The sequence below is a fragment of the Rhincodon typus genome, chromosome 11, assembly GCF_021869965.1.
Source record: "Rhincodon typus isolate 14 chromosome 11, sRhiTyp1.1, whole genome shotgun sequence".
NCBI lineage: Eukaryota > Metazoa > Chordata > Chondrichthyes > Orectolobiformes > Rhincodontidae > Rhincodon > Rhincodon typus.
In genome coordinates, this window is record NC_063342.1 from 74,999,829 (window position 1) to 75,011,592 (window position 11,764).

General features: G+C 40.0%; 1 protein-coding gene across 1 annotated transcript in view; it reads left to right on the forward strand.

Moving 5' to 3' along the window:
- The window catches only part of LOC125484389 (diacylglycerol kinase eta-like), an 82,784-nt gene extending 72,340 nt beyond the window's left edge, over positions 1–10,444 (forward strand). The window contains exon 3 of the mRNA XM_048602937.1: positions 8,666–10,444. Coding sequence (XP_048458894.1) covers positions 8,666–8,725 — 60 coding nt within the window. The 3' untranslated portion in view covers positions 8,726–10,444. The remainder of the gene's footprint in view (positions 1–8,665) is intronic.
- Positions 10,445–11,764: the final 1,320 nt, after the last annotated feature.

The following is an 11,764-nucleotide window of genomic DNA, read 5'->3' on the forward strand; positions in this document are numbered from 1 at the left end:
CTTGTTATCTCAGATTCTCCAGCATCTGCAGTTCCTACTATCTCTGAAACAACAGGAAAGAAGCTGTTCTTAGAATCATAGAATCCCCACAGTGTGGAAATGGCCCATTCGGCCCAACAAGTACACACAGCCCTTCTGAAAAGCATCCCACCCAGACCCATCCCCCACCCTATCCCTGTATTTCCCATAGGCAGTGCACCTCACCTACACATCCTTGAACACTATGGACAATTTAGCAAGCCAATCCACCTAACTTGCACATCTTTGGACTGTGGGAGGAAACCAGAGCACACAGTGGAAACCCACGCAGACACGGGGAGAATGTGCAAACTCCACACAGACAGTCGCCCAAATCTGGAATCGAACCCTGGTCCCTGGCACTGTGAGGTAGCAGTGCTAACCACTGAGTCATCGTGCTTCTCTAATGCTTGGATCCTCCCTGGAGGGGAATTGAAGCCAGGTCTCCTATGTGACAGGCGGGGATACTAACCACCATACTACCAAGGAACTGTTGGTTCGTGTGTTTAAGCTTTTGTATCATCTGCCTGACAAAAGTAGTTGGAAGAGATTGTAATAGGGTGGGAGGGGTCTTTGATGATGTTGGCTGCTTTTCGATGGCAATGACAAACGTAGATGGAGTCAGCGGATGGAAGGTTGGCTTGCGTGATGGTGTATGCTGTGTTCACAACTTTCTGTAGTTTCTTATGGTCCTGGGCAGAGCGGTTGCCTTACCAAGCCATGATGCATCTAGATAGAATGCTTTCTATGGTGCATCTGTAGAAGCTGGTGAGGGTCCTTATAAGTATGTCAAATTTCCTTAGCTTCTTCAGGAATAAGAGGCGTTGTTGTGCCTTCTTGACTGTTGCATCGTCATGGGAGGTCCAGTACAGATCATTGGTGATCGTCACTTGTAGGAACTTTCACATGCTCTCACATTTCCACCTCAGCTCCATTGATGTAGATAGTGGCGTGCCTTCCTCCTTACTTCTGGAAGTCAACGATAAGCTCTTTAGTTTTGCTGACATTGAAGTAGAGATTGTTATCTTTACACCATGTCATCAAGCATTCTATCTCTTCTGTATTCTGTCTCATCATAACAGTGGTGTCATCAGCAAACTTGTGGATGGAGTTCAGACAAAATTTGGCCACACAGTCATGAGTGTACAGGGAATACAGTAGGGGCTGAGTATGCATCCTTGGGGGGGTGTCAGTGTTGAGGATTGTTGTGGAGGTGGTGCTGTTGCCTGTCTTCACTGATTGCGGTCTGAGGGGCTGATTATAATGAGGTATTGTAGTTCTATGGGACATGTAGCTGTTCTCTGTCACAATACCATTTTTTATGTGCGTGCTTGGTAATTTTGGGCAGGATGTTCAACTGATTGAGATCACCTAATTCAATACAAGACGGTCTTAGGCAAAGCCTTCTTGAGGTCGAAAGCTAAAATCCACATTATTTACCAAAAGATAGATCAGGGCTAGATTTTAAATTAAAGAAGCAACACAAGGCAGAATGAAACTGTGTCACTCATTTGTTCTTCACAATCGATTGTTGTGATCTCTGTTGAGACCGATAACATTTTAAAAATAAAATTTCTGTTAATTGCTAAAAGGATGACACCGCAAGATTCCATGTGTTAAGACTTCAATTGTACAAAAGTCTAGAAACACAATTAGATAAACATTATGTTTATGTGCAACTTGTGCTTTGAACCTTGAAACAGAATGTTCCTCTTTGTAGCATACTGTAAAAACACTTCATTCTTTTACTTCATTTTGCTCTTTAAATAGACATTTTGTTCTCCCAGAACCAGGGAAAGGTGATTCTTAATTCTCTAGGGTTTACATCTATTCTTTCCTTACTCGGACTGGGAGCTTTTCGTTGTGAAGGATATTTCTGGGATTAAGTTTCTTCATCACAGCTTCTTCCTCCGATGTTAACTATGTGAATCTTCTAACTTTGTTTTAATGTAGACATTTGGTCATTCAGACCATGAACTTGCACTCACATTCCTATGCATTGAACCACAGAGAATTCTGGCCTGTAGCTGGTCTCTCTCTTCCAGATCCTGGCAGACTAACCTTGTTTGTGAGTTTTCAAGGATGTCTCAGACCCTTCCTTTCACAAAGCCTATTTTTTTAATGGTAGGATGCATCATCTGGGTCTTGTATCCAGGTAGAACTATTAGTCATCCTTGAGACCCCAACACTTATTATCTTGTGCTTCAATCTATTAGCTTAATTCCAAATGTTTGCAGTGTGACACTGAGACTATTTCTGGTACTTTGGAGACTCTCAGTCCATCTACTGTTGACAAAGATAGCTGCTGGAATTGTCTCCAAGTGTAAGCACCTTGCATCTTCATCCAAGTAACAGTCTGCCCTCCTGACTTTAATCTCTAACAATCAAACCATTTAAGCTTGTTGTAATGCAGACTTCAGAACAGGTCAAATGACACTTCATCTTCCTGTAAATTAAAGACATGATATCAAAGGGTAACAATGTTATAAATGTCATAGTTGTAACACCATCTACAAACCTCAATACATTGTAATGATTAGCTCAAGCAAGCTAACTTGTTTAGAGATGTCATTACACACCTTGACACCAGTGAGAGTTGAACCCAGGCCTGAAATGTGATTTTGAAACATCGAAGACCTTGACTTCAGTGCGTTGTTTCAAGTGCCTGATATGCAGTGGCCCAATATGTTATTTTTGATGAGGAGCAATTTTTCCTTCCTTCCTTTTCAGTGTGAATGTAAGAGCAATACCCCTTGATAAAGCAAATTGTAAAAAATAATTCTGGCTTTCTGGAAAATTTTACCTTGTACATGCATATGAAATCAATGGGTGGGACAGGAACAAGTAGTATTGTATTGCAAACTGTAAAGCAGTTTGTGTCATGTGGTGGGTTTTTGTTTGAAAATTTTCCTTGCATATTTGTGCCCAGGTCCTTGTATTTTTTAATGTGTTTTCTTAATGCCAAGTTTGTAACAAGGTCTGTGAGACATATTTGTGTCTAAGATTTTATGAAAATAATTCTCAAATGATGTATTTGAAGTGCACAGAACTGGTCATGTTATGATTTGTTGTTATCATTTTGCTATTGATTATTAAAAATAAAGTAACTTTGTGTCAACATGTCCAGTTGGAAAAAATGTACATGAATATTTATCACACTAGTCATGGGGTCTTTGGCTGCTAGATGGCGATGGGACATTGGACTGAAGCCTTCTTAACTGATGATATGAGGTAACACAGCTGTATGTTTACGTGCGGTTTCATTTTCCCTCCCAAATGGTTAGATTATTTGTGTATTTTCTGTATGTTTAAAACCTGCATTTTTCTCTTAATAACCATGCTGCATTGGCACCTCCTGCCTGCATGCCCGCCAACCTATCCATTTAGGGTCTCTTGCAACAGTTTGCTCCCTTCACATATTCTGTTTTCCCTGTTTTTTTTGTCCTAAGCACCTAATTTCAGCTTCAGACCCTGTTTGTTTTCTCTGGTAGTTAGTGTCTATCCTTGAGGCAATTTCGTTTCTGCCATATATATGTCCATCTTAGCAAACTTTGCGAAACGTTAGAGGCTTTTAGTTTTTCTAATTTAACTTTACAGTCACGAAATCCGTGTTACATGCTCACAACTTTTTTGAGGGAAGTTGTACAAATTCACTGCCTCTTCCTCTTCCATTGAACTGTTAATGGGGTTTTAATTAATTTGTGTCCACTGCCCCATTAATTATTGACCTACTGGAGTGCTCAGTGCTTTATGAATTTATTAAATTACTGACACTTGTTATCAATTTGCTGATACCTGCTGCTCCTTTCAGCTTATTTACTTGTTAGTGTACCTGCTGCTCCATCAGCTTATTAATCCATTCAGTCTCATGCATTAATACATTCATTTTCTGGTGTCTGCTGATGTATGAATGTTTCAACGCAGTGGTGCCTGGTGCTCTAGCTTATTGTCTTAGTGCTGCTGTAAAATTTATCAATAATGATTCAATCACGTTAGTAGGTGGTTATATAAGTTTGTTTTCTTTGAGATAAGTTTTCTTGTCATTAATAAAAGTATATTTTATTTTAATTTATGCTCCTCAACTCATGCACTTAATTTTGAATCACTTTACTGTAGCTGCCATTCTTTTGCTGATGTTTTTAAAGTGTACCCTCGTTTTGATTCTTAAAAACTGAAGGAACTGCAGATGCTGGAAATCAGAAATAAAAACAGAAATTGCTGGAAAAATTCAGCAGAAGTTAACACTAATGCTACGTTCTCTCCATTGATGCTGCCAAATCTGCTGAGTTTTTCCAGCAATTTCTGTTATTGTTCTCATTCTGTTAGAGATTACCTCAATCTAGTCTACTGTATTCACTGCTCACAGAATGGTCTCCTGTACATTGGGGAGAGGAAGTGTAGACTGGGCGATCGTTTTGCAGAACACCTACTTTCTGTCCGGAAAAATGAGCTTCTGTTTGGCTACCATTTCAACACACCACTAAATTCCCTGGCCAACATCTCTGTCTCGGGCACAAGCTGGAAGAATAACACCTCATTTTCCGCTTGGGAACTCTGCAGCTTTTTGGAATCAATATCAACTTCGACAGTTGTTAGGGCGGCATGGTGGCTCAGTAGTTAGTATGCTGCTTCACAGCAGCAGGGTTAGGGTTCAATTCCAGCCTCAGGCGACTGTCTGTGTGGAGTTTGCGTATTCTACCCCCATGTCTGTGTGGGTTTCCTCTGGATGCTCCGGTTTCCTCCCACAGTCCAAAGATGTGCACGTTAGGTGGATTGGCCCTGCTAAATTGCCCATAGTGTTCAGGAATGTGTAGATTAGGTGGTTATAGGGGTATGAGTTTGGACGGGGTGCTTCAAGGGTCAGTGTTGACTTGTTGGGCCGAAGGGCCTGTTTCCACCTGTAGGGATTCTATGAAAAAATAATTTTAGGACTTGAACACCTTCTTCCATGTCCTGGCCACAACCCCCATATACCAGGCCTTTTCATCACATGGACTGCTACCATAAACAACCTATTGTCAGCCGCAATGGTCTCCATTAGCAGGTATTTATTCTCCCAGGCCGACCTTTATCCATTCCATTGTCTATCCAACAGTTTCTCTCTCTCTGTCACTCTTTGGGCTCCACCTATTGTTTACTCCTTCACCCCCCTCGCCCTGCCCCCATCTTCAGAATATACATATATATAAACCTTTCCCCAGCTGCAATCCGTGCTGAAGAACGATTACTGGTCTTGAAACGTTAACTCTGCTTTCTCTCGATAGATGCTGCTGGACCTGCTGAGTTTTGCCAATAAGTTTTCTTTCTGATTCCCAGCATCCACAGTTCTTTGGTTTTTCATCTATCATTTATGTTTTATTTTCTATCAATTCTAACTTTGTAAGATGAACATAAGTTTCTGTGTTATGCCTCATGGGCACTACATTAGTATACCTTAAGGAGATATGAGCATGATATTATCACTGAATCTGGGCATCTGAACAGATCTTATCCCGTGATCACTTGAAGCATGACAGGCTACTGGAGGCATGGTCCTTAGATGTAATGTCTTAACGTTAGCTGAGATACGTATGGGCCTGCAAATGAACTGTTTGTATGTGATTTTGAACAATAATAATTATGAGTTGGATTCTTCAATACCATTACACCCAAGCTCAGTTTTTTTGTTATGAGGGATAACATAATTGTGCATCAGGTAAAAAGCCCTGCGAGAGGCACACTTTCACAACATGGTGGCACCTCCAAGCTTATTTGAATTGCATTTATGTCAGGGTTGCTTATCAATTTCTAAGTGAAATTCTCTAATTTTTTTACAATTAAAACTTCATTTCGTAAATCTGTAAGTTATATTCTTAAAAAAATGTGATGAATTATGCCCAGATTTTTAAAACATCCCATCACATCATTTGTGAACATCAAGATAAAGGTTATCAGCACATTGCAGGTCTGAATTCCTTTGTGTACGATGTCATGGGAGAACAAGTTATTTAAAATGTTTCATATATCCATAGAGGAGAGAGTATTGTCTTCATAGAATGATGAAGGTTTAAGTATAGCGGAAGATCATTCAGCTCGTGTCCATAAAGGCCGAAGAAGCATCATCCGGTTTATCCCACTTTCCAGCTCTTGGTTAGATTTCAGCGTATCTCAGTGTCTGACATGTAAAAGGCACTATCAGATACGCTGCCATTGTTATCATAGAATTATAGAATTTTACAGTACAGAAGGAGGTCATTTGACCCATCATGTCAGTACTGGCTCCCAAAAGAGCTACCCAGCTAACCTAACTATCCAGCCTTATCTCCCTATATATAGGGCAGCACGGTAGCTCAGTGGTTAACACTGCTACCTCACTGCACCAGGGACTCGGGTTTGATTCCACCCTCGGGCGACTGTCTGTGTGGAGTTTGCACATTCTCTGTATCTGCGTGGATTTCCTTCAGGTCCTCTGGTTTCCTCCCACAGTCCAAAGATGTGCAAGTTAGGTAGATTGGCCATGCTGAATTGCCTATAGTGTCCAGGGATGTGCAGGCTAGATGGATTAGCCATGGGAAATGCAGGGTCACGGAGGTAGAGGTGTGGGTTTGGGTGGGATGCTCTTCAGAGTTGGACATGTTGGGCCGAATTGCCGGCTTCCGCACTGTAGGGATTCTATGAATTCTATGATCTCCATACTCCTCTAACTTAATCACTTTCAACCAAATATCCAGTTATCTGTTGAAACCTCCAATGGAATCTACCTCCATCTTTCCCAGGCAGCGCGTTCCAAATCCTAACAACTATCTGACTAAAGACTTTTCTCCTCCTTTCGCTGTAGCTCTCTTGCTGACAATCTTGAAATTGCGACCCCTAATTACTGACATGTTCTAAGTGAGAAACCTTCTCTCCTTCTCTCTGATCCTTGTGTTAATTAGTTTAATCCTATGTCCTATGGTTATTGATCTCTGCATTAGAAAATCAGGTCTTCTTAATCACTATATCCAGACTCGTTATTATTCTATTACATATCTGCTCAACCTCCATCACTTAAAAGAAAACAACTCAGGTTTATCCGGTCTTTGGCCGCAGCTAAACTTTTCCATTCGAGTTCTGTAAGACATTTGTTAGGTGAAGTTTTCTGTTTGTTGCATTGCGAAGAAGTTATATATGCAGTTTTAGGTTGCTTTGAGTGAAGTGACAATTACCTTTCAAGAAATCTTATTTTACTTTCTGTTGGACTATAGGTACTTGAATCAGTAAGAAATTAGGTAAATGAAATGATCTAATGTCTACTAAAGCATACAAAACCTTGTAATCCTGAGGTTAATATTATCCTGTTGAAAAGGTGGTCAAAGCTTGAATTTCCGCTAAATAAAAACCAAAAGAACTGTGGATGCTGTAAGTCAAGAACAAAAGCAGAATTAGCTGGAAAAGCTCAGCAGGTCTGGCGGCATCTGTGAAGAAAAAATCAGAGTTAATGTTTCAAGGAACGTTTTTTGAGGAAGGGTCACCAGACCCAAAACGTTAACTCTGATTTTTTTTTCACAGATCCCGCCAGACCTGCTGAGCTTTTCCAGCAACTTCTGTTTTTGTTCTTGAATTTCCACTGCTGTCTTGAATCAGCTGTTTGGAGTTAGAATAGGTTGTCTTCACTTGTAATGTTCTTACATAAGTTGATCATGTCACCTCAATCCTGGAAGCAGATGAGTTAAATTATTTCCTGTTTAAATTTTTAGCAGTTGGTGTGGATATTGCTTAATTTTATATCCACCACCTCCCATGTCACTGCTCTGGAACAAAACAGAAGGCATGTTTCAAGTTTGCAGTGAAATTGCGAATAGTTTTCAAATACACTTGTTTATGATTTTCCTAGCAATATTAAGTAGCTGAAATCTCTTGCATAATTTATGCATCATAAGCAGAGCAGAAAAAATGTACTGCGCAAACATATTGGAATAATAGAAAGGGAGCAGATGATAAAATTTACAGTTTGGATTTGAAAACACCATGTAAATTAGTAAATTTCAATGTAAGTACATTTAAGGTGGAAGATAAAATAGAGCACTTATTTAATAAATGCCGTCAAACTGGCTGGGGACATAACTGAACGAGATATCAGATAGTTTAAAAAAGTCAATACAGGTTGTATCCAATCATTATAAAGTCGTTATCAACAAATAAAACAGACTTATGCAATTATGCCAAACTAATGGAGGCCAAATCCAAAGCAGCGTAGTCTCATGCTGTGTCAGAACCACCTTTTAGATGAACTGACTAAAAGAAACATTCAAGTGCCAGAAACATTACAGAGAAGAAAAGGACCATGAGGCCAATCCATAATTTCAAGTTAAAAGGGAGGTACAGAAAAAAACTTAGATGATTCATTCTTTAGAGAGAAGCTTACAGATGATATTAAATTCAGGCCTTTTGGTTTTCAGGAATTCCCTGCCCAGTGAAGTAGTTGAGGCTTCCTCATTGAATGTTTTTAAAGCTAAGATAGATAATTTTTTGAAGAGTAGAGGAATTAAGGGCTATGGTGAGAGGGTGGGTAAGTGGAACTGAGGCCATGAAAAGATCAGCCATGATATTATTAAATGGCGGAGCAGGCTCGAAGGACCAGATGGCTTACTCCTGCTCCTGGTTCTTAAGTCCTTATGTTCTTTTACAGCACTTTACAAGGAAGAGAAATGGGGGAGTGGCATTTTCCCGATGTTTTGGTGAACATTGATCTCTCAGTCATCGCCAATATCACTACGAAGTCTGAACAATGAAGTGAAACCAGAAAGACATCTGACATCAATCTAAGCGCTGGAAATGACAATAGACAAAACAGCCCTGTCAACCCTGCAGAGCCCTTTCTGACTGTCATCTGGGGGCTGGTGCCAAAATTGAGGGAGCTGTCTCACAGACTAGTCAAGCAAAAGCCTGATATAGTCATACTCACGGAATCATACCTTACAATGTCCTAGACACCACCATCACCATCCTGGATATCTCCTTTGCACCAGCTGGACAGATCCAGTAGACGTGATGGCACAATGGTGCAGAGTTGGGAAGAGTTGCTGATTACCGAGTACCATTCTCTGTTGCTTTTCTTTTAGGACCTTGCTGTGTCTAATTTGGGTGCCATATTTACTTAAGCAACACTTCAAATATAATTGTTCATGAAACACTGAGTGATGAGGTGATTTGAGTCGTATACATCGATGTATATGCAAATTGTTTCTTTGCTTTTCTATGTCAGGGCTCACTACCTTTTTGTTTCCAAACCCATCTCCATTTTGATTTGAAAAACCTACACAGTCCATGTAGACAATGAAGTATGTTTTATATTTTAAAAAGAGGTAGCGTTCATTCAGCATATATTTATTATATTTGTTTTACTTAATGTAACATTTATTTCTATAGTGAAGTAATTGTACTGCCAAGCTGTGGAGCAATCTTTGACATGCACATATGTGTAGCACCTTCACGGAAACCCCTACTAAATGATTCAAGCCCTTTGATATAGAGTGATTTTACTCCTGAACATAAAACCACTAATGCCACCAGAGCAGCCACCATTATAACAAAATCTTCTATTTGACTGGGTTTTGATTAGGATCTTAAAATTTTCATATTTTGGCAGTCCATGACATTATAGTTTCCATCATGTTTATACAGGAGGAAGGCAGGTAGCAAGACAGAGTAATTTTTGACTTTTAACTGAGGAACATATTTTCAATGATCACATAGTGAAAGTCGAAACTTATTAATCAAGTCAACAATATTGTAAATAAATAGAACAAAGAACTGCAGATGCTGGAGAATCTGAAACAAAAACAAATTGCTGGTGAAAGTCAGCATGTCTGGCATCATCTGTTAGAGGGAAGTGAAGTTAGTGCTTTGAGTATGGTGACTCTTCTTCAGGATATTGCAAGTTGTCTCTTCAGAAGCAAACTTTGTTAAGAAATGGGAATAACTCTGCAGCTCTTCATTTTTAATTCAATTTAACGTTTTCCCTTTCATTCTAATATACTGTAACTTAATATGCTGCAAGAGTTTGCAAAAAATGTCCATGCAAACACTCACCTGCTTCAATGCTTTTAAGAGTAAAGACTGTGTCTGGTTAATAACATCTTTCAATCATGCATTCGTGACTCTTTCAATCGTGTTTTTCCAGCCAAAGTGTCGCCTTTATAATTTGATTAAAATGGACCAGATCTCAGTGAGCAGATCAGAGACAGGAACCAATGTCTTTTCTCATTTGTGAACGTGACAGGAATAGCAAATAACATAAAGAGAATAATCTGCCAAAGCTTTTATGACCAATTTGCTTCTGTTCTTGGGTGTATCTGTTAGTAAAATAGTCTCATAGTGTATGTTTACCAGTAATTATTGCACTCTGTTTTTTTTCCCCCCTTGAAATGTAATCACAGCCTTTTCTAAATGTTTACAGCAGATGAAAAGGGAGCAATCAAATAAATTCATAATTTGACTCATTAGTTTGTAATATGTTTCACTGTTTTCTAGATATCTGTAAGTCTTGGCTGGAAACACAAATGTAATTCCATTAGGAGAAGAGATAAAAGTGGGCAAAATGGACTTTGAAAGCATATATGACTTAGGACATAGCCTCTTTCCACAAAAGCCTCTGGATATGATTGCTGCGATAAACCAATTGAGTTGAGTTTCACCCACACTACTTTGATACTTTTTAAAGAAATATTCTTTGCTAATCAGATGAGATGATCACTGGCAAATGGAATTCAATCCAGGTAAATGTAAAGTGATGTACTTAGGTGGGACAAATAGGGGAAGGGTGTATATCATAGATCATAGAATCCCTACAGTGTGGAAACAGGCCCTTCGGCCCAACAAGTGCACACCGAACCTCAAAGCATCCCACCTAGACCCACCCCACTATAACCCACCTAATCTACACATCCCTGAACACTACGGGCAATTTAGCATGGCCAATCCACCTAGCATACACATCTTTGGACTGTGGGAGGAAACCGAAGCACCTGAAGGAAACCCACGCAGACACGGGGAGAATATGCAAACTCCACACAGTCACCCGAGGGTAGAATCGAACCCGGGTCCCTGGCGCTGTGAGGCAGCAGTGCTAATCACTGAGCCACGTGCCGCTATGATGAACAGTAGGACCCTGGTCCATTAAGGTATCAAGAAGGGTGGATAAAGTGGTTAAATGGGATATTTGCCTTTATTATCTGAGGCATAGAGTTTAAGAGTACGGAGGTTGTGCTGGAACTGTATAAAACATTGGTTGGGCCACAGCTAGACTATTGTTGAATCCACATTAAACAAGGGATGTGATGGCACTGGAGAGTGTGCAGAGGAGACTTGCGAGCATGTTGCCTGGGCTGAAGAATTTCAGTTGTGAAGAGAGATTGGACAGGCTGGGGTTTTCCTTAGAGCAGTGTCGATTGAGATATATAAACTCATGAGGGGCATAGATAGGGTAACCAGGAAGAAACTTCTCTCCGGCATAGATTTAAGTTAAGGGGCAGGAGGTTTAGAGGAGATGTGAGAATTTTTTTTTTACCCAGAGGGTGGCAGGAATCTGGAACTCACTGTCTGTGAGGGTGATAGAAACAGAAACACTCAGAACATTTGAGAGGCATTTAAATGTGCAGTTATGATGCCAAGGCACACAAAGCTATGGTTTGAGTGCTGGAAGATGGAATTATAATAGTTAGGTGGTTGTTTTTAAGTGGCATGGATGAAGGGCCTCTTTTTGTGCTGTAGATCTGTATGACTCTAC